This window comes from Colobus angolensis, unplaced genomic scaffold (assembly GCF_000951035.1).
Source record: "Colobus angolensis palliatus isolate OR3802 unplaced genomic scaffold, Cang.pa_1.0 Scaffold243, whole genome shotgun sequence".
NCBI lineage: Eukaryota > Metazoa > Chordata > Mammalia > Primates > Cercopithecidae > Colobus > Colobus angolensis.
Window position 1 is genome coordinate 451,789 of NW_012115633.1, and position 24,783 is coordinate 476,571.

Here is a 24,783-nt window from a genome sequence, read left to right on the forward strand (position 1 = left end):
CTCCAGCCTGGGCAGCAGAGCGAGACTCCGTCTCAAAAAAAAAAAAAAAAAAAGAAAAATGTTTCTCAGTCTGCTTGGCTGATTATCTGAATCAGAATCTTCTGGCAAGCACAAAACAAATCCTTCTACTCCATTTCAAGAGAGAAGTTCAGTGAATCTGAGCTGGGGCTGAGGAGCCAAGGTCTGGGTTGGCAAAACAAATGACTTTCATATCGCTTAAAATTAGTGATGTTGTGCATCCTTAGAAGGAATAGATGACATTTTTATGTAGGATGGTGGAATGATGTTAATATATTATAATCCTTTATTTCCCCTTAGACTTAAAATGCTGCCTTAAAATACAATAAGGATATCTTAGAAAACCAGAATAATAAATACTCAAAATTTGTTTCAGATCAAGGTATAGACATTGAAAAGGCAGTTTGTGAGCCTAGGATAGAACTGAGAATTAAGACACATCAGAGAATCAAATGTTTCTTTTAAGTAGACTGTCTATAATATACACGTATTCTGCGGAAAGAAAACTTGCCTCACAATGCACTCTTCCTTCTGAGTGCCCATTGTCTGTTGTTATTTCATGTCTTTGACCTCTCCAAATTGTCTTTGAGCATTGTCATGTCTTTGACCTCACCTCTGAGTAGAGGTGTTCTCCACTCGCCATTCCTCTATCAAAGCTTATTCAAGATATAGAAGGAACAGCATGTGCTCTCCCTGGCTGTGCAAGCTTGCATGGTCTGATTATCATTGCAGGTTAGTCTCTTGTGTGGGCAACAAAGCACACACTTGGTTTGTAGTCTCTCAACTTACTTTGAATTTTTTAGTCAGCTGTTCAAAGTCTCTACAGCTCTTTACCTCTGTTATTAGAATGCTGCTACTCATTCTTCTTTTTTCTGCTTATGTTATAGTTAATTTTATGCTTTTGTCTACAGATTTGGATCTTAGTGTTTTTGTGTTAAAATCATAATTAACTGCTCCCCAAAGTATAATAGAGGGGTGTTTCCACATAGTAAGTTCTCAACAAAAATGCATTTAATTGATATGCATTGAGACTTTTGTCTTTATTTTGAATATACTTTGTTTTGTTTTCATATTTTTATTATTATTCTCTATAGCATCATGATAAATACTTTCAATTTCCTTACACTGAAATATCTTCAGCAATGTCAAAAGAATGTTCAATTCTAATGCTCAAAGGAGAATAAAATGTGCCTCTGGAAATGGAAAGACATAGCTGCAGTAAGAGGAATTTATAACAGTTGCTTTATTTTTAATTTTATAAAACTGAATTTATTTGGGATCAGTCATGTTATAGAATTGGAGTGATTTTCTTGCTGTAATTGTAGTTTTCTAAGGAAGGACATTATTGTGTACACATTTTTCTATATGTCAAAGGAATGTGTTAAAGACAAACCAGAATGATTTCTACCCTTAGACCTGCCATTCAGACTCCTCTGCTTCTCATTATTATACAGGAGTTCAAGGGTATGAGACAAGACCTAGAACAAAACAGCTGCAAACAGCTTTCTCCCACTCTGAAGTAAGTGTGCTCTTGTTTCTGCCTTAGGATCAGAGTTGAGATGGAAATTCTTGTTTGAGGGACATGTGGAGGGGGCACTCTTAGGAGCAACCTCTCAGGACTGATGGAAGCAGGGCATGTAGTGCCCAACACCCAGGTGAGTTCTGACTCCCAGGCAAAGGGGATCCAGAGAAGAGGGATCAGCTGTGAATGGGCACAGCCAACACCTCCAGCTACTGAGGGCAGGTGCACCAGTGCAGTGAAGGAAAACAGAAGTGCATTGAAATTATCGAAGGCATCTAGATTGGGAGGGAAGAAGGTGAGCACAGTAATTACAAAATCAAGAGGTAAAAAATTTCATTGTATATCTAAGTTTTTCATTAGGAAACCTGTATATTTCCTCATAAATTTTAAGTCACTCCCGTCGTGCTGTATTGTGGTTTTAAATGCCCCTTTTTGTGTGGCAATTACTTCTCTGGCAAAAAAAAAAAAGGTTTCAAAGATGGCCACATGAAATATATCCAGCTGAGGTTGGTTTTAGAAAATATCCTAAAATATCCTTACAGTTGTACCGATAACCTTTGTCTTGGTAAATGTCTTTTTATGATGGAAAAAAGTCGACAACTTGAGGGCCTAAGGTTCTCAGCTGAGGAGTAATACTGGGGAAATCAGGTACAGTGAAGGCCATTCAGGATTGAAGATGTTCAAAAAGATTGCTTTGAACTAAAATGCCACTATTTTGACAAAAATTTCAAATGCAGTATGAATCATACGAGTCGGTAGAAGAAGCTACATGACGTCTGTACCATAATATGTGGAATAGAATGAAAAAATTTTGCTTAAGGTCACCTCTGCTTCTCTTCATGTTTGTAAGCATGCAAGATGATTGTTAGATGTGTTTGTAATCAGAAAAAAGTATTTCTTTAAGAATGTGTGAGTATTTTGAAGGATGAAATACAAGGAACTTCAAAAACATTTATGAGATATTAAAATCAATTTACTCAAAATGCAAGTAGAAAACAAAGATTAAAATTTTATTAAATATCTACGAAAGAAAGATTAATTTTAACTTTTACTAAATACTTGTATAAACGTTCATTACATGTTAAAATAATGTGTGAATCGGATTTTCTCACTGCAGTAATTGCTTACTGTGCGTAAAGTTGGCTAAAAAATTCCTAACAAATGGCAAATTAAATAAGTACTTTTAGTTAAGTAATTTCAAAAGAAAAAGGGATAAAACTAATATCAAAGCATTTTGAACCTGAAATCACATATAATGTGCAATGTTCTAAAATGATTGTATGATATTATACATTTCCAGTGACCTCCTCAAGTTAATAGTATCTATTGCTTAAAAAGAACTTAATCCATACAGACTGGAGAGGGGAAAAAATGGCATAAAAACCCTGACCTATTTATTTTCCATTTCTTGTTTATCATAATACTTAAATGATTATGCAACCAGGGATTTCCTATCTATCACATAAATCAGATTCACTAGCAGTTTTTACAAACTATGTGTTATCTTCTTATTAATCTGAGCTGTGCCTGGGTGGTCTTACTGTATTATTGGGGTGGTAGTTGAGATGTAAGCCACTGTCACAGAGAGGAGAGGAGGTGCCACTGCTCTGGTCACTTGGAGCACCTGCGGGAGACAAAATCATAACATTCCACTGGTGAGAATGTCATACCCTTCTAAACTTATGCATTCCATTAAACTTTCAAGGATACTCAATAATATCAAGTAAATCAGATGTTACAGTACAATTTTATTTCAGTTATACTAAACCCAGAGTTTTGCAAGTAACCCAAGTGACTGCAGATATCTGGGCACTAAAAGAGACTCACAAAAATTTGTCTTTGATTTCAGAAACATTAAGACTTTATTAGGGAAAGTGTACACCCTTATTAAAAGTATTATTTTGTTTGATTGTCTAAAGTGGCTTGCTTTTAGAAACCATACTTACAATAATGCAAGATTTTGGTTGTCTACAAAGCTCTATTTAATGTCATATTTCAACCAACTGATAAATCCTACCCTTAGAAACTGTAATTTTCCATGATGCAAAAATGTTTGCATATTCTGTTTTCATAGGTACTCTTAGTTTGTATTCAAGTAATCATTAAAATTACCAAATTTTGTATAATTGCAATGAAAAAACTTCATATTAGATTTTAATGAGATGCCTACTAATATCTATTTTTTAAAGATGAGTAATGCCTTAAAGATTTGTCATTTTCTAAGATTTCCCAGTTTAGTAAGTATTAGAGTCACAATTAGTATACATAGTTCCTGACTTCTGATTACTTGATTTTTCTAAAGATATATTTAAAGTTACAAATGTTTATAAATATTACCCATAAATATAATTGATTCTCAATTTACATTTGAAATATTATACTTGATTTCAAACATCATATGTCATAGGGAACAGTACTTACATAATAGTCAATGTGCTAAAAAAATGATATTGTTCTTCTCTTTTATTACTCTAACATTCTATAATTTTCCTGGAACTAAGAAGGGAAACATAGGCCTTCTTGCTATACTGATCTGGATATAATTTTTCTAACCTTTAAACTGTAAGAAATATCACACTATGTTTTAGTTATTTTTCTTGTGCAGTTTATTTGCAATTATATCTTCTACAACATTTTAATGTATATAGGTATTACTTTAAAGCAAATATATATACATATTACTTTAAAGCATATACATTTTGAACTGAACAAAATAAAAATACAACATATCAAACTCTATGAATGAATCTTAAGGAGTCATTTGAGTGAAATTTAAATGTTTAAATACATACACAAAAAGAAGGTAGGTATAAACTTAATGCTCTTAAGAACTTAAGAATGGAGGAGCAAGCTAAACCAAAACAAAACAAACAAACAAACAAAATAAATAAATAAATAAATAATAAAAATAAAACTGGGAAAAAATTAAATAGAAAAGAGAAAATAATAAACAAAATTAATTAAGACAAATATCAGATCTTTAGGGACACTAATAAATCAGATAAACCCATAGCAAAAAAAAATTAGAAGCAAAGAAAGAAAATACAGGTTATTAATATCAGGAATGAAGGACGTGTCATTACTGAGAGCTAACGAATGTTAAAAGGAATAATGAGAGGACATGATAAACAACTTCATGAAAGAAATTGACAACTTAGTTGGAGTGAACAAATAAATTAAAAAAAGAAAATCCAACCAAAACTTACAGAAGAAGAAAGAGACTATCAACTCTTATGGAAATACACACAAAAAAAGTAAACAATATATTAGCAAACCAAACCTAGTACTATATGAAAAATATATCACATCATGACCAAGTAAGTGGTATTTATTCTAGAAATGCAAGCTTGGTTTTACATTCAAAATCCATTTTAAACATTTAGCATATCAAAAGGCTAAAGAATGAAAACATATACATAATATTTCAATGTATGTAGAAAAATATTTGAGACAATTCACCGTCATTTTTTTTTTTAAAAAAAAGCAAATCAAAAACTTTAGAGTTCTGGGAATAGAAGTGCTCCTCTATCTGATAAAGAACATCTTTAAAAACCTATATCCAATACTCTAATTAATGAGAAAAAAAACACTGGATTATTCCCTGCTAGTATCAAGAGAAAGAAAGGGATGTCTACTGTTAACATGTTGTTCAAAATAAAATGGAGGTCTTAGCCACTGCAACAGGAAGGTCAAAAGAATTAAAGAAATGTAGATTGGAAAGGAAGAAGCAAAACCTTATTTGCAGATAACACAATTGTATATGTAGGAAAACATTAAGAATGCAGAAAAATCCTTCTAGAATTAATAATAAAATTATACTATTGTGCAATATGTTAATATATGAGGTTAAATTACATTTTATGTGCTGGCAATAAACAACTAGACAATGAAATTTTAAAATATTATTTACAATAAAATTAAAACATAAAATGCACATAAGTAAATTTAATGAAAGATATGCAATAATTCCAAATTAAAAAGACTAATATATTGCTGAGAAAAAAAAATGAAAAGGTATATCGTGTTCATTGACTAAGACTTAAAGTTATTAAGGGGTTAATTTCCAAATTGTTTATAAATTTAATTTAGTTCCATTCAAAATTCCAATACACTTCTTATACAAAGTGGCATGTTATTTCTGAAATATATGCAGCAATACAATAGATGTAGAATAGCCAAACAATCTTTACAAATTGTAAAGTTGAAGAACTTATTCTAGGTCACTTTAGGATATGTTACAATAATAAACAATGTGATTTTCATTTAAAAAAATAGACATGTAAATTAGTGGAAATAACAACGTATCCCAAAATAGATCCAAACATGTATGATCAAATGATAATCATATGTATACATATCTCAAATACACACACACAACTGATTCTTATCTAAGATGCACAAAAATATAAGATACATTATAAATGTAAACATAAAAGCTAAAGCAACAAACCCTCTAGAGGAAAATAAGAAAAAATATCTTTGCAACCTTGGGGTAGGCAAGTTTGTCTTAGGGAGGATACAAAAACAATAAAAGGAAATAAAGCTTCTGCTAACAAAGACAACCTCAAGTGGAAAATGTAGTTATACAAAGACTAAGAGAAAATCTTTGTAATTTATATCACTGGCAAAAGGCTTATATAGACAATATTTTTAAAAACTCATGCACTGTAATAGCAAAAAGAACATACCAATAGAAAAACGGGGAAAAGCCTTGAACAGAAGCTTCCCAAAATAAGATATGCAAATGGCCAATAATCACATAATATGGAAATAATTATTATTAGTCATCAGGAAAATGTAAATTAAAACTACAATAAGATTTCACTGTGCACTCAATAGAATGACAGGAAAAAAAATATTTGAGCATCAAATATTGGAAAGAATGTAGGGCAACCAAGTGCTTGCATACATTGCTGGGGAGGACAGTGGGAGTTGTTTAAAAATATGCTGACTTTGGGCCGGGCACGGTGGCTTACACCTGTAATCCCAGCACTTTGGGAGGATGAGGTGGGCAGATCACAAGGACAGGAGATAGAGACCCTCCTGGCCAACACGGTGAAACCCAGTCTCTACTAAAAATACAAAAATTAGCCGAGTGTGGTGGTGAGCACCTGTGGTCCCAGCTACTCGGGTTGCTGAGCAGGTGAATCGCTTGAACCCAGGAGGTAGATGGAGGTTGCAGTGAGCCTGGTGACAGGGCGAGACTCCATGTCAAAATATATATACATACATATGTATATATACACATATATGTGTATATATGCATATATGTGTGTATATATATACACACACACACATATATATATGCCGACTTTGATGTAGTTCAGAAAGATGGTGGAATAGAAACCCCAGACCTTGATTCCCACAGAGACACCAACTTTGCAACAATATATACTTCAAAAAGCTTTAAAGAGTATTCGAGAAACTAGTTAATAAATCACAGTAACCCAGCTAAGCTCAAAGCCAAGAACAGCCACATTAAAAATGATTAAAAAGGCCAGTTTGTTTCACCCATGACTACCCATCCACTAAGTCAGAACAACTTGGTGTGATCAGAAGTAAATGTCAAACTTGCAGTCACTCTGTAGAGTGGAAGAAAAGCAAAAAAGGCCCATCCAATGTTCTGGTTTTTTGGGGAGTGCACAAGGGTCTGGTTTCTATGTCACTGACTGGGTGCACTGATAGAAATAGCATACTCTGGATGCCTGAGGCTCAGAGAACACAGAAGAGTTCTGGGGCTCGTTGCAGTACTAGAGAATCTGCAGTTCTGCAGCCAGAGAGCAGAGGAAATAGTAATAATAAGGTTGGGAAAAAGAAACCAATAAACCTATCTATTGGGATTTTACATGCCCAGAGAAGATGAATCCCCTAAAAATGTTTGGGAGACACTTTACCCAGGCTGATTGGTGAAGTTCTTTTCCTGTGTGAAATCAGTTAGAAAAAGTCTAAGAGACAAGGCTGATTTTTTCAAATTCACTAATCCCAGAAAAAAAATAACAGCACAGACATATGAAGCAACAGAGAAACAAAAGAAATCACCAGAAACCAACTGGAAACCATAGTCTATAAATTATCTTTAAAAACACAAAATAATCATCTTAAAGAAGCTCAATGTGCTAAAAACAAAAACACAGATAGCTACATAAAATTAGAAAAATTATGCATGAACAAACTGAAAATATCAAAAACTATAGAAAAGATTTAAAAACACAGAAATTCTGAAGCTGAAGAATACAATAATGAAGTGCAATATTCACTAGCGAATATCAACAGCAGATTTTATCAAGCAGAAGAAGGAGTAAATGAATTCAAAGGCATGACATTTGAGGAATAAAAAGAAATTAGAATTAGGAAAAGTGAAAAAATGCTAAGAGATTTATATGACACCATCAAGCAGACCAATATACACTTTATAGAAGTCCCAAAAAAAGAAGGAGATGGGCAAAGAGCTTATTCAAATAAACAATTTTCAAAAGTGTCCCAAATCTGAGAAAGGAAATGAACATTCAATACAAGAAACTTGAAGATCTCCAACTAGGATGAACCTAAAAAGACTCACCCTGAAACCCATTATTATCAAACTGTCAAAAGTAACAAATAAAACAGATAATCTTGAAAGCTGCAAGAAAAAAATGCACTTTCACAGGTAAAAGGAAGATCTCATAGATCAACACATTTCTCAGCAGAAACATTATAGGGAGAAAGGAGTGGGATGATATATTCAAAGTGCTGAAAGAAAAATAAAATCAGCCAATCTAGAATACTATACCCAGCAAACCTGTTCAATAAATGTGAAGGAGAAATAAAGATCTTCCTAAATAAACAAAAACCATGGGATTTCATCACCACTAGAACTCTTCTACAAAAAACGCTAAAGAGAATTCTTCAAGTTGAAATAAAAGAACACTAGACAGAAACAGAAATGCATATAAAAAATAATGTCCTCTGGTAAACATAGATGTAGACAAATACAGAATAATGAAGGTGTGTTCATAGTAACTTTTATTGTGGTTCAGAATTTAAATGATAAAGCTGTGAAAAATAACTATATAGTCATTCCTCCCGGGCAGACTGATTCCAGGACACCCTGCACATACTAAAATTCACATCTGCTCTAGTCCCTTATATAAAATGATGTAGTATTTGCATATAGCCTATGCACATCCTTCGGTATATTTTAAATAATATCTAGACTGCATATAATACCAAATACAATGAAAATGATATATATGTAGTTGTTATACTCTACTGTTTATTTGTATTATTTTTATTGTCGTGTAGTATTTTAATTAATAATTTTGATTTGCGGTAGGCTAAATTCACAGATGGAATCTGTGGCACAACTATACCTATACAAGTGGGTTAAGCGATCTAAAATATAACAAGTTGTAATTATAAGGTAGTGTATGTGATTGACACGGAGTTATCAGTTTAAATTCGCTTATTTAAAAACGGTTAATAGTATTTAATAAAGTGTATTAACTTACGATTGTTTCTTGCCTAGGTGACTTATTTTTATCAGAAAATAATAATTTAGCAAGTATATTTGTCCATTAAAAATAGGTAAAAGGGAATTAATAACAACAAGATTGTGAGATAGAAATCTCTGTATTTCATTCCCCAACAGAGACACTAATGTGAAACCAGTATATGGTATAGAAGGTGGGGAGGGAATGTAAAGGAGTAAGATCTTTATACTGTGATTAAGTTATTATCCATATAAAATAAATTGTTATAGTTTGTTCTATGCAATACTAATGAAAGTCACAGAAATACCTATAAGGGATACAGAAAAGAGATTGATGAAAGGATCAAAGCATGAAACTACAAAAAACAAGGAAACAAATGAAAGTAGCTACAGAGGAAAAGAGAGACAACATTACTATAAGATATACAGAACACAACAAAATTACAGTAGTAAGTGCATCCCTATCAGCAATTATTTAAACATAAGTGAAATAAACTTCCAAAACCACAGACATAAAGTGGTTAAATGGATTTAAAAACCAATATCCAAGTACAGACATACCTCATTTTATTACATTTTGCTTGATTTTGCTTCATAGATTTTTTATAAATTTAAGGTTTATGCCCACCCTGCATCCAGCAGATCTATATGCTGTTTTTATAATAGCTTGTGGTCACTTTGTGTGTCTGCATCACATTTTGGTAATTCTCACAGTATTTCAAATTTTTCATTACTATTTTACGTGGTATGGTGATCTGTGGTCAGTTATCATTTACGTTTCTATTGTAATTCTTTTGGAGATTAACAAACCATGCTACATAAGGCAAGGAACTTAATGAATAAATGTTGTACGTGTTCTGACAGCTCAACTCACCATCTGTTCCCCATCTCTCTCCCTCTCCTTGGGCCTCCATATTCCCTACGATATAATAATATTGAAATTAGAACAATGAATAACCCTACAATGGCCTCTAAGTGCTCAAGTAAAAGAAAGAGTTGCAAATCTCTCACTTCAAATCACAAGCTAAAAAAGAATCAGCCTAGTGAAGAAGGCATATTTAAAGCCAAGATAAGCCAAAAAACAAACTTCTGCCAGTTAGCCAAGTTGTGAATGCAAAGGGAAAGTGTTTGAAGGAAGGTAAAAGTGCTACACCAGTGAACATGTATATGTTGAAGCAAAACAATCTTATTACTGATAAGGAGACAGTTTTAGTGGCCTGGGTAGATCAATCCAGCCACAGCATTCCCTTAAGCCAAATCTTAATACAGAGCAAGATACTAACTCTCTTCAAGTCTATAAAGGCTGAGAGGTGAGGAAAGTACAGAAACAAAAGTTTGAAGATAGCAAATGTTGCTTTATGGGACTCAAGAAAAGACACTGTCACCATATACAAAATTACAAGATGAAGAAACAAGTGCTCTTGCAGGAGCTTTAGAAGCTGTAACTAGGGCTGGGATCAATGCTGAATGCGGCTTCACTAAAAAACAGATTTTTGTTGTATCCATTAAAGAGCCTCATATTAGAAGAAGATGACATCTAAGACTTTCATAGGTAGAAGGAACTCACGCCAGGCATGGTGGCTCACGCCTATAATCCCAGCACTTTGGGAGGCTGAGGCAGGCAGATCACAAGGTCAGGAGATCAAGACCATCCTGGCCAACACATTGAAATCCCGTCTCTCCTAAAAATACAAAAATAAGCCAGGTGTGGCTGTGTGTACCTGTATTTCCAGCTACCTGGGAGGCTGAGGCAGGAGAATAGATAGAACCTTGCTGGTAGAGGCTGAAGTGAGTGCAAATCACACCCCTGCACTCCAGCCTGGGTGACAGAATGAGACTCTGTCTCAAAAAAAAAAAAAAAAAAGGAAGTCAATGTCTGCCTTCCAAACTTCAGCAAACTCTCTTGTTAGGGTCTAATGCAGCTGCTATCAGTTGAATTCCATTTTTATTTACTGTTCTGAAATAAAAAGGGCATGGATAGGTCCCTTAATAATTATGTTAAATCTACTCAGCCTATGCTCTAGAAATGGAACAAAAAGGCCTAGATGGCAGTGTATCTGTTTATAGCAAGGTTTACTGAATATTTAAGTCCACTGTTGAGACCTACTGCTCAGAAACACACAAACACAGACACACACACACACACCACACCCTGAAACACACATCAAAACACATTCCTTTCCAATAATTACTGCTTATTGACAATGCACCTGGTCACCCAAGAGTATTGATGAAGATGGACAAAATTAATATAGTTCTCATGCCTGCTAACACAAAATCCATTCTGCAGTCCACGGATCAAAAAGGAACTTCAAAGTTTCCAATCATATGATATAAGAAATATATTTAATAAAAGGATAGCTGCCATCGATGGGGATTACTCTGATGGATCTAGGCAAAGTCAATTGAAAACCTTCTAGAAAGGATTCTCCATTGTTGATACTATAAAGAATATTCATGATTAATATTGATGGGAGTAAGTCAAAATATCAATATTAAGAGGCATTTGGAAGAAGTTGATGCCAACCCTCATGGGTGACTTTGAGGAATTCAAGACTTCTCAAGTGGAGGCAGTTAATGTAGATGTGAAGGAAATAGCTGAAGATTTACAATCAGAAGTAGCGCTTGAGGACGTAACTGAATTGTTCCAGTCTCATGAATGTTTTCTTGAGATGGAATCTATTCTTGGTGAAGATGCTATGAACATTGTTGAAATGACAATAAGGTACGTGGAATATTACATAAACTTAGTTGATAAAATGGTTGCAGAGTTTAAGAAGATTGACTAATTTTAAAGGAAGTTCTAATATGGGTAAAATGCCCCAAGACTATTACATGTCACAGAGAAATCTTTCATGAAAGGAAGAGTTAATGAATGTGACATACTTCATTGTTGTCTATTTCAAGGAATTATCATAGCCATTCCAAACTTCAGCAACCACCACTCTGATTAGTCAACATCCATCAATATAGAGACTAACAAAAAGGCTGCAACTCAGTGAAGGTTCAGATGATTCTTAGCATGTTTTAACAAAAGGTATACTTCAAGTTCTGGGGTACATGTGCAGGAAATGCAGGTTTGTTCCATAGCTATGCACGTGCCATGGTGGTTTGCTGCACACATCAACCCGTCATCTACATTAGGTATTTTTCCTAATGCGATCCTTCCCCTAGACTTCCACCTGCCATCAGGCCCTTGTGTGTGATGTTCCCCTCCCTGTGTCCATGTGTTCCCAAATGTTCAGCTCCCACTTATGAGTGAGAACATGCAGTGCTTGGTTTTCTGTTCCTGCATTAGTCTGCTGAGAGCGATGGTTTCCAGTTTCATCCATGTCCCTCAAAGGAAATGAACTCATCCTTTTTATGGGTGCACAGTATTCTATGGTGTATATGTGCCACTTTTCTTTACCCAGTCTATCATTGATGGGCAATTGGGTTGGTTGCATGTCTTTGCTATTATAAATACTGCTACAAAAAACAGAAGTATGCATATGTCTTTATGGTAGAATTATTTATATTCCTTTGGGTATATACCCAGTAAAGGGATTGCTGGGACAAATTGTATTTCTGGTTCTAGATCCTTGAGGAATTGCCACCCTGTCTTCCACAATGGTTGAACTAATTTACACTTGTACCAACAGTGTAAAAGCCTTCCTGTTTCTCCAAATCCTCCCCAGCATCTGTTGTTTCCTGACTTCTAAATGATCATCATTCTAATTGGCATGAGATGGTATCTCATTGTGTTTGATTTGCATTTATTTAATGACCAACGATGATGAGCTTTTCTTCATACATTTGTTGGCCACATAAATGTCTTCTTTTGAGAAGTGTCTGTTCATATCCTTTGCCCACTTTTTGATGGCATTGTTTGTTTCTTGTAAATTTGTTTAAGCTCCTTGTAGATTCTGGATATCAGCCCTTTGTCTTTTTCTCCCATTCTGTGGGTTACCTCTTCACCATGATTATAGTTTCTTTTTTGTGCAGAAGCTCTTTAGTTTAATTAGACCCCTTTTGTCAATATTGGCTTTTGTTGCCATTGCTTTTGGTGTTTTAGTCATGAAGCTTTTGTCCATGCCTATGCCCTGAATGGTATTGCCTAGGTTTTCTTCTAGGGTTTTTATGGTTTTAGATCTTAGGTTTAAGTCTTTAATCTGTCTTGAGTTAATTTTTGTATAAGGTGTAAGGAAGAGGTCCATTTTCACTTTTCTGCATATGGCTAGCCAGTTTTCCCAGCACCATTTATTAAATAGGGAATCCTTTCCCCATTGCTTGTTTTTGTCAGATTTGTCAAAGACCAGATGGTTGTAGATGTGTGGCTATTTCAGAGGCCTCAGTTCTGTTCCATTGGTCTATATACCTGTTTTGTTACTAGTACCATGCCATTTTTGTTACTGTGGCCTTGTAGTATTGTTTGAAGTCAGGTAGCATGATGCTTCCAGTGTTGTTCTTTTGCTTAGGATGCTCTTGGCTCTATGGGCTCTTCTTTGGTTCCATATGAAACTGAACATAGTTTTCTCTAATTCTGTGAAGAAAGTCAATGGTAGCTTGAATCTATAAATTTCTTCGGGCACTATGGCCATTTTCACTCTATTGATTCTTCCTATCCATGAACATGGAATGTTTTTCCATTTGTTCGTGTCCTCTCGTATTTCCTTGAGCAGTGCTTTGCAGTTCTCCTGGAAGAGGTCAATCACTTCACCTGTAAGTTGCAGTCCTAGGTATTTTACTCTCTTTGTAGCAATTGTGAATGGAAGTTCACTTATGCTTTGGCTCTCTGTTTGTGTATTAATGGTGCATAGGAATGACTGTAATTTTTGCCCATTGATTTTATATCCCAAGACTTTGCTGAAGTAGCTTGTCAGCTTAAGGAGATTTAGGGCTGAGATAATAGGGTTTTCTAAATATGCAATCATATCATCTGCAAACAGAGACAATTTGACTTCGTCTCTTCCTGTTTGAATATACTCTATTTCTTTACCTTACCTGATTGCCCTGGCCAGAACTTCCAATACTACATCGAACAGGAGTGGTGAGAGAGGGCATCCTTGTCTTGTGATGGTTTTCAAAAGGAATGCTTCCAGTTTTGGCCCATTCAGTATGATATTGGCTGTGGGTTTGTCATAAATAGCTCTAATTATTTTGAGATACATTCCATCAATAACTAGATTATTGAGAGTTTTTAACATAAAAGGGTGTCCACTTTTATTGAAGGCCTTTTCTGCATCTATTGAGATAATTATGTGGTTTTTGCCATTGGTTCTGTTTATGTGATGGATTACATTTATTGATTTGCATATATTTAACCAGTCTTGCATCCCAGGAATGAAGCCAGCTTGACGGTGGTGGATAAGCTTTTTGATGTGCTGCTGGATTCAGTTTGCCAGTATTTTATGGAGGATTTTCTTTTCAATGTCTATCAGGGATATTGTCCTGAAATTTTCTTTTTTTGTTGTGGCTCTGCCAGGTTTTGGTATTAGGATGATGCTGGCCTCATAAAATGAGTTAGGGCAGAGTCTCTCTTTTTCTATGGTTTGGAATAGTTTAAGAAGGAATGGTACCAGACCCTGTTGGTACCTCTGGTAGAATTTGACGGTGAATCCATCTGGTCCTGGGCTTTTCTGTTTGGCAGGCTGTTAATTACTGCCTCAACTTCAGAACTTGTTATTGGCCTATTCAGGGATTCAATTTCCTCCTGGTTTAGTCTTGGGAGGGTGTATGTGTCCAGGAATTTATTCATTTCTTCTAGATTTTCTAGTTTGTTTGCATAGAGGTGTATATAGTATTCTCTGATGGTGGTAATATATTTCTATGGGATCTTGGTGATATCCCCTTTATCATTTTTTATTGTGTCTACTTGATTCTTCTCTCTTTTCTTCTTTATCAGTCTGGATAGTGGTTATTATATTAATCTTTTCAAACAAAAATAGCCCCTATATTTATTGATTTTTTGAAAGGGTTTTTGAGTCTCTATTATCTTAAGTTCTGCTCTAATCTTAGTTATTTCTTGTCTTCTGATAGCTTGTACATTTGTTTGCTCTTGCTTCTCTAGGTCTTTTGATTGTCATGTTAGGGCGTCAATTTTAGAATGTCCTGCTTTCTCTTGCAGGCAATTAGTGCTATAAATTTCCCTCTAAGCATGCTTTAATGGCGTCCCAGACATTCTGGTAGGTTGTGTCTTTGTTCTCATTGGTTTCAAAGAACGTATTTATTTCTGCCTTAATTTTGTTATTTACCCAGTAGTCATTCTGGAGCAGGTTGTTCATTTTCCATGTAGTTGTGTGGTTTTTAGTGAGTTTCTTAATACTGAGTTCTTATTTGATAGCCTTATGATCTTAGAGACTATTTATTATGATTCTCATTCTTTTGCATTTGCAGAGGTGTATTTCACTTCCAATTATATGGTGAACTTTAGAATAAGTGTGATGTGGTGCTGAGAAGAATTTATATTCTATTGATTTGGGGTGAAGAGTTCTTTAGACGTCTATTAAATCCACTTGCTCCAGAGCTGAGTTCAAGTCCCGAATATACCTGTTAATTTTCTGTCCCCTTGATCTGCTTAATATTGACAGTGTGGTGTTAAAGTCTCCCACTATTTTTGTCTGGGAGTCTAAGTCTCTTTGTAGGTCTCTAAGAACTTGCTTTATGAATCAAAATGCTCCTATATTGAGTGCTCTTCTTGTCGCATTGATACTTTTATCATTATGTAATGCCCTCCTTTGTCTTTTTTGATCTTTTTTGGTTTAAAATCTGTTTTATCAGAGACTAGGATTGCAACCTCTGCATTTTTTTTACTTTCCATTTACTTGGTAAATATTCCTCCATCCCTTTATTTGAGCCTATGTGTGTATTTGCACATGAGATGGGTCTCCTGAATACAGCACACCAATGGGTCTTAACTCTTTGTCCAATTTGCCAGTCTGTGTCTTTTAATTGGGGCATTTAGCCTATTTACATTTAAGGTTAATATTGGTATGTGTGAATTTGATCCTGTCATTATGATGCTACCTGGTTATTTTGCCGTTAGTTGATGCAGTTCCTTAATGGCGCTGATGGTCTTTACAATTTGGTATAGTTTTGCAGTGGTTGGTATCAGTTTTTCCTTTCCATATTTAGCATTTTTTTTTCAGGAGGTCTTGTAAGGTGGATTTAGTGGTGACAAAATTTCTCAGCAATTGTTTTTCTGTAAAGGATTTTATTTCTCCTTCACTTATGGAACTTAGTTTGATTGGATATGTAATTCTGGGTTGAAAATTCTTTTCTTTAAGAATGTTGAATATTGGCTCCCATTCTCTTCGGGCTGATAGGGTTTCTGCAGAGAGATCTGCTGTTAGTCTGATGGGCTTCCCTTTGTGGGTAACACTACCTTTCTCTCTGGCTGCCCTTAACACTTTTTCCTTCATTTCAACCTTGCTGAATCTGACGATTATGTGTCCTGGGATTGCTCTTCTTGAGGAGTATCTTTGTGGTGTTCTTAGTATTTTCTGAATTTGAATGTTGGCCTGCCTTGCTATGTAGGGAAGTTCTCCTGGATAATATCCTGACGAGTGTTTTCCGACTTGGTTCCATTCTCCCTGTCACTTTTAGGCACACCAATCAAATGTAGATTTGGTCTTTTCACAACAGTTCCATATTTCTTGGAGACTTTGTTAATTTCTTTTCACTCTTTTTTCTCTAATCTTGTCTGTACACTTTATTTCATTAAGATAAACTTCAGTCTCTGATATCCTTTCTTCCATTTGATCAATTTGGCTATTGATACTTGTGTGTGCTTCACAGAGTTCTTATCCTGTGTTTTTCAGCTCCATCGGGTCATTTATGTTCTTCTCTAAACTTGTTATTCTAGTTAGCAATTCCTCTAATCTTTTTTCAAGGTTCTTAGCTTCCTTGCATTGTGATAGGACATGCTCCTTTAGCTTGGAGGAGTTTGTTATTACCCACCTTCTGAAGCCTACTTCTGTCAATTCGTCAAATTCATTCTCCATCTAGTTTTGTTCCCTTGCTGGTGAAGAGTTGTGACCCATTGGAGAAGAAGTGGTGCTCTGGTTTTTGGAATTTTCAGCCTTTGTGTGCTGGTTTTTCCTCATCTTCGTGGATTTATCTATTTTTGGTCTTTGATGTTGGGGCCTTTGGATGGGTTTTTTTGTGGACGTCCTTTTTGTTGATGGTGATGCTATTTCTTTCTGTTTGCTAGTTTTCCTTTTAACAATCAGGACCCTATGCTGCAGGTCTGCTGGATTTTGCTGGAGGTCCACTCCAGACCGTTTGCCTGAAACATACATTCTTCTTATGTGTACACAAAATATTCTCCCTAATAGTTTACATGTGTGGTCACAAAACAAGTCTTATTAAATTTAAGAAGATTGTAATCATACCAAATATCTTTCCTGATACAATGGTATTAAGCTAGAAATCAATAGCAGAGAGAGAATTGAAAAATACACAAATGAGTGGAAATTAAGAAATGAAGTTTTGAAGAACCAAGGAGTCAAAAAAGAAATCACAAGGGAATTAAAAATATTTTAAACAATATCCAACAAATTAAAATGAAACACAACATACACAAACTCATGGGATACAGCAAAAGCATTACTAAGAGAGAAAATTTTATCAGTAAACATTTATATGTTAAAGCAGTATGTTACAAAATAATTTAAAAACCTCTAATCTACAACCAAATTTTACCCTTCAAAAACTAGGAAAAAAAACAAACTAAACCCAAGGTAGCAGAAGGAGAATAATTATAAAGATTAGAGCATAAATAAATAAAATGCAAAGACAATATAGAAAATCAACTAAGCAAATACTTGGTTTATTGAAAAGATCAACAATAATGACAAAACTTTGACTAGGCTAATCCAAAAAGTAAAAAAATGTAAATAAAAATTAGAAATGAAAGAGTAGACATTACAACTGATGCCACAAAACCCAAAAGGATTGTTAGTGAGTAACATGGACAATTATGTGCCAACAAACTGAATAATCTAGAAAAAATATATAAAATTCTAGAAATATGTGACATACCAACAATCAATTATGGAAAAACAAAAAATACAGACAGACAAAGAACTAGCAAAGGGAACTGAATCATTAATAAATTCCTCACATAAAAGAAGAGTCCACAACCAGATGCTTTTCCTGTAGAGCTTTACCAAGCATTTAAAGAAGAATTAGCACTGGTCCTTCTCACACTCTTTCAAAAAAATTTGATGAGGGGAAATCAGTTTCCAATTTGAGGAGAGCATTACCCAGATATGAAAACCAGACAAAGATACTACAAAAAAATAAAACTACAAATCAGTACTCCTGATGAACATGAATGCAAAAGTTCTCAAAAAGATACTAAAAGACTGAATTCAACTACCAATTTAAAAGATTATACACCATGATCAATTGTGACTTATTCCTGAAATGCAAGGATGGTTCAACATGAAAAAAAATCTATCCATGTAATTAACACACCACAATAACAGAATGGTAGAAAAAAAATTCCCACAGTCACCTCAATTGATGAAGAAAAAAGCATTTGCCAAATTCAATACGTTTTCACAATTTAAAATATAATACATTTTACAAACTAGGAACAGAAGGAAATTACCTCAACATAATAAAGGTAATTCATATATAAAAAGCCCACAGCTAACACTATATTGAATGATGGAAAACTGAAAGGTTTTCCTCTAAGATTAGCAATAAGGCAAGGATGCCCACTCTCAAGTCTTCTGTTCAACATGCAACCAAAAGTTATAGCCAGAAGCAATTAGGTAAGACTAAGAAATAAAAGTCACCCAAATTCAAAAGAAGAAGTAAAATTATCTTTGTTTGCAGATATGAGCTTGAGTGTAGAAAACTCTAAAATTTAAACACACACAAAAATGTTAAAACTAATAAACAAGTTTAAGGAAGTTGCAGAATAGACAACATAAAAAATCAGTTGTTTCTATCCATTAACAATAAAAAAGGAAAACAATTTTATTTATAATAGCATCAAAAAGAATAATTAAGAATAATCTAACCCACAAAGTTAAAAGTCTTTACACTGAAAACTAGAAAACATCATTGAGAAATTAAAGATGAAACAAATAAATGGAAAAACATCCCATGGTAATGTATTGGAAGAATTAATATTGTTAAAATGTCCATACTAAGCAATGCAATCTATAGCTTCAATGCAATCCCTATCAAAATCTCAATGGCACTATTTTGCAGAAATAGAAAAACTATCCTAAAATTCATATGGAACCTCAACTAATTCTGAATAGTCAAAAAATTCTTGAGAAAGAAAAACAGAGCTGGGGCTTTACACTTTCTGAACTCAAGATATACTACAAAGCTGCAGTAATCAAAACAACGTGGTACCGGCATTAATTCAGACACACAGAACAATGGAACAGAATAATCCTAAAATTAACCCTCAATATGTGATGAAATTATTTTAAACAAACTTGTTAAGGTTATACAATAGGTAAAGAATAGTCTTCTCTTCAATTAATTGTATTGGGAAAACTGGATATCCTCATGCAAAAGAATATTGGGCATTTACCTGATACTAGGTATAGAAATTGACTCAAAACAAATTAAATACCTAAACATTAGACTTGAACTGTAAAAAATCTTAGCAGAAAACTTAGAGAAAACTCTTTATGACTCTGGATTTGGCAATTATTTCCTGAATAGGACACCAAAAACACAAGCATTAGAAGCAAAAAATAGACTTGACTACAGAAGAATTAAAATTTTTGTAAAATAAATAAAATGATCAACAGAGTGAAACAGCAACCTTTGAAATGGGAACAAATATTTTCAAACCATGTCTGATAATACGTTAATAGCCAGAGTATCTGAAGAATTCTTACAACTCAACAACAGCAAAACAAATAACCAGATTTAAAACTGGGTAGAAGACTTGAATAGACATGTCTTCAAAGAAAATATGCAAATGGCCAATAAATATGTGAAAAGACACTTAACATTACCGATTATCAAGGAAATTCAAATCAAAACCGCAGTGAGTTATCACCTGACAACCATTAGAATGGCCACTATCAAAACCAGAACAAAACGAAGTAAAAAACAGAAAATAAGAAGTGCTGGTGAGGATATGCAGAAATTGGAACCTTTGCCTCTGTTACTTAGTGTAAAATGATGTATCTGCTATGGAAAACGGTATGGTCATTCTTCAAAAAACTAAAAATAGAATTCCCATATGATCCAGGAATCCCACTTCTGAGTGTATATCCAAAATAACTGAAAGCAGAGTTGTGAAAGATATTTGTACACTCATGTTCATTGCAGCATTATTCACAATAACAAAGAATAACCAACCTAAATGCTCACTGTTCAAGGTTTGAATAAAGGTTGAATAAAGAAAATGTGGTACATGCATACAAAGGAATGTTATTCAATCTCAAATAGGAATGAAATTTTGTCATATTCTACAACATAGATGAGTCTTAAGGACATTATGCTAAGTGAAATAAGCTAATCACAGAAAGAACAATACTGGATTATTCCAAGTGCACAAGGTGACTAAAGTGGTCAAATGCTTACAAACATAAAGTACAATGGTGTTTGCCAGGAGTTGAGTCTGGGGAAAATAGGGAATTGTTTAAGGGGTATAGAATTTCCATTTTGCAATATCAAAAGTTTCTAGAGATATGTTACACACTAATGTGCATAGACTTAAGACTACTCTTCTGAACACTTAAAATGGTAAAAATGGTAAATTTTATGTCATGTGTTATTTCCCACAATAAAAAATATGCTCACTTTGGAAATAAATTTGGCAATTTATTTATATTTATTTATTTATTTTTGAAACCAGGTCTCACTCTGTCACCCAGGCTGGAGTACAGTGGCATGATCTCAGTTCACTGCATCCTCAGCCTACCAGGCTCAAGCCATCCTCCCACCTCAGCCTCCCAAGTAGCTGGAAACACAAGCACAAGCCACCATGCCTGGATAATTTTTTTTTTTTTTTTTTTCGTAGAGACGGCATTTTGACATGTTGTTCAGGTTGGTTTTGAGTTCCTGAGCTTAGGTGATCTGCCAGCCTCGTCTTCTCAAAATGTTGGGGTTACAGACATGGGCCACTGCAACCCTCTAAATTTGGAAATTTATTAACAAGTTAATTATACATCTATATAGTCACTCAGCAATTCCATTCTTAGGTATTTATTGTACTAAAATAAAATTACAAAACTGCCAAAACCCTTATACAAGAAGCTTCCAGTGATGGGATTACTGGGTCCAATGGTATATGTTTGAAATATAGAAATCATTCTATTATAAAGACACATGCATGCGTATGTTCATTGCAGCACTATTCACAATAGTAAAGACCTGGAATCAACCTAAATGCCTTTCAGTGATAGAATGGATAACAAAAATGTACATATACACCATGGAATACTATGCCACCATAATAAAGGAAAGAGATCATGTCCACTGCAGGGACATGAATGGATGAAGCTGGAGGCCATTATCCTTAGCAAACTAACACAGGAACAGAAAATCAAATACTTCACATTCTCACTTATAAGTGAGAGCAATATCACGAGAACACATAGACAAACAGAGGGGAACCACACATACTGTGGCCTTTCGGTGGGATGTAGGGTTGGAGGAGGGAGAGGATCAGGATAAGTAACTAATGGGCACTAAGCTTAATAACTGGTTTGTGTACAGCAAACCCCCATGACACAAGTTTACCTATGTAACAACCCTGCACTTGTACCTCTGAACTTAAAATAAAAGTTAAATAAAATAATGTTTCCAGCAGCTTTATTTATTATTGCAAAATACTGGAAACAGTGCTGGTTGAATTAATAAATGTAATACATTCATGCAATGGAATAATAAACAGCAATATAAATGAACAAACTAAGAAATACATAGCATAAGTGAATCTGAAGGAAATTATTCATAAAGAAAGAAACCAGAATAAAAAATAAATCAAGTAGAATTCCATTCTATAAAGTTCTAGAAGAAGTAAAATAATGTATGAAGAAGACAGTATAAGTGAGTAGTCATTTCTGGGCTGTTATTTACTGGGAACAGTTTTATGATTGCAGGAAGTGGATTAAGCAAATGTGTGCCTTTTCAGAACTGATCCGACTGTGCAAGATATTTGCATTTTATTGCATACAAATTATGTCTCAGTGAAAAATATATTATTCTTCAATTTTTCAGCAAAAGTATTAGATAATATACATTTCCTTTTAGAAAATGCATCCAGAAAATAAAGTTGACAAACAACTTTTTAAGTAGTTCTAGGTAAATTAGTACATTCCCACAAAGGCAAACACTTTTCTTATATTCTCTCATCAGATTAACTTAAGCACACATTCTTGCTTAGTAGTAATTTTTAGTTAGAGAAAATACATTCACCAAGTATTCTGATGAAATTTAATAGACATGCATAATGCATACATGATATTTGATATGATCCTTATTTTTAAAACAAGTAATACTTCTCCAATTGTAGGTTAGAAATAAAACTATAATGTGGTGAATCTATACTTGAAGAAAAAAAATATGTTCTCTTTTCATAAGGGTTAGTAGAACACTTTGTAATATAAAGGTATTTATAGTCAGGAAAAAATCTCAACTTTAAGAAGAAATTACCAATTATTGTCAAAATAATAATTACGTAACTACAATGACGTGAGCACTTTTATCTATTCTTTCTAAATGCTTACATGCACAATCTTCATTCAATGGGAGTTTGAGGAAAGCAGGTGCTCTTTTTAAAAATGACACTGTTAGAGTCACTTCTTCTCCAGCATTCCGAAGAACCTGAACCTAAAAAAAATAATAAAAAGAATAAAACTATCATTACATTTATCATTTTATATGATGGCAAAGCCTTTAAATTATTGGTTGTTTTTTCCACCTTCCATTTTTCCTTAGTGATCAGAAGCATTTTATAAAAGATAGAGGGAGGTAATTATTTGTCATTGCAGTAAGAGTCATCAATGTGCATCCTCTTGTCACATTCTGTGATCCCCTGTTTATATACAATGTGCATCTTCCATTCATACTTATTGAGGTCTTCTTGAATTTATGGTCTATATTAGGCAATATGAGGAATCATGAAGTCCACAGAAAGACAGATATAATGTTCAGGACACTGTATTTATTAGTAAATGTTAACAATTGTTGAACATCTATTATGCACCAATAAATTGAATAAGCTTTGGAGCATCCGGTATGCAACATAAAATAGACTAAGATGTAAGGGAAAATTATTCTAAAAGCATAAAAATCTGATTCTGCCAATGTTGACTAGAGTACTAATTCAGATTAAATTAAATTGACCCAATTCACTCTAATCCTCTTGCAAAAAAAAAACGGCATTACATCTTCTACTTAATATTTTCTTTTCCCTGCAAACCTGTTGCTATCAATAGCATTGGTTGTTATATAATGTTGAAGTCTGTTATTATCAATGACTCTCAACATTTTTTAAATTATAGAATAAGTAAGTCTAGTTCTTCCAGTTAAAATAATTTCAATTTCTCAAAAAATCATATCTAAAAATATAAGCATTGTAAAAATTTAAAAATTGTTTAAAAAAGTAAAAGAACAAAGAAGTTGAAGAGTTATTTATACCAAACACACCTGAAAAAGATATTAATATATTTATGATTTTAAACTGTCATGTAAAATAAGGAGACAATAATAATCAGTGAAAAAGCAGTTAATAAATATGGAACTATATCTTGTTAAATACACTGAAAAATTGTTCAACCGCAAATCATTAAAGAATTGGCTACTTAAAGCCAATTTAGAATGACTTCTGGTCCTGACAAGATGGCACAGATGGCCAGGCGTGGTGGCTGGCTCCTGTAATCCCAACACTTTGGGAGACCGAGGCAGGTGGATCACCTGAGGTCTGCAATTCGGGACCAGGCTAGCCAAAATGGTAAAACCCCCTTCTCTACTAAAAAAAAAAAAAAAAAAAAAAAAAAATTAGCCGGTCTTGGTGGCAGGCATCTATAATCCCAGCTACTCGGGAGGCTGAGGCATGAGTATCGTTTGAACTTGGGAGGCAGAGGTTGCAGTGAGCCAACACCGCACCTCTGCACTCCAGCCTGGGCAGCAAGAGTGAAACTCCGTCAATACATACATACATACATACATACATACATACATACATACATACATACATACATAATTTTTTTTTTAAAGAGACAAGCTCATCTCTCTGCTCCTCCCCAAGAAGTACAACTGTAAACACTGAAGAAAACAGAAGAGACAACCAAATAAGAACTCTGAAAGACAGAAGGAGAAGGAAAACCTGATTAGGGATCTCAGGACAGCACTGGACAGCACAGAGACCGGATACATTACCTGCTCCACCAAACAGAGGAACACCAAACAGGCCGGGCATTTTCTCCGCCCCATCATTAAAACAGACAGCACGCTAGATAGGTTCATACTACCTCTGGATTGTAAGAGAGCCCCACTAATACCAGGCAAAGCCACACACATCAGTGAATGGTGACAACTGGAAGCCAGCAGAAGTGCTAGCCTTCCCCCTGGGTCTGAGAATACTCTGCCCCACTCAGAGGCACTGCGTAACCGGGAACACTGGCAGGGGTACCTCCTTATAGGTGCCCAGTGAAAGAGGCCGCTTTGTGAAGATCCTGAGACTACCCTCCCCCGCCTGGAGACACCGTCCTAGTAGAGAGTACCAGCAAAGATAGACCTGCTCCAAAGTCCCCATTATCCTACCTCCTCTACAGCAGGGAGGAACCCTTCATAGCCAGCACTG

At 34.4% G+C, this 24,783-nt stretch overlaps 1 protein-coding gene across 2 annotated transcripts in view; it reads right to left on the reverse strand.

Moving 5' to 3' along the window:
* The window catches only part of SNTG1 (syntrophin, gamma 1), an 893,287-nt gene that overhangs the window by 264,694 nt on the left and 603,810 nt on the right, over positions 1–24,783 (reverse strand). For both annotated transcript variants that reach the window (XM_011945675.1, XM_011945673.1), the window contains 2 exons: positions 22,706–22,808; positions 3,082–3,164 (listed from right to left, as the gene is read on the reverse strand). In XM_011945675.1, coding sequence (XP_011801065.1) covers positions 3,082–3,164; positions 22,706–22,808 — 186 coding nt within the window. The remainder of the gene's footprint in view (positions 1–3,081; positions 3,165–22,705; positions 22,809–24,783) is intronic.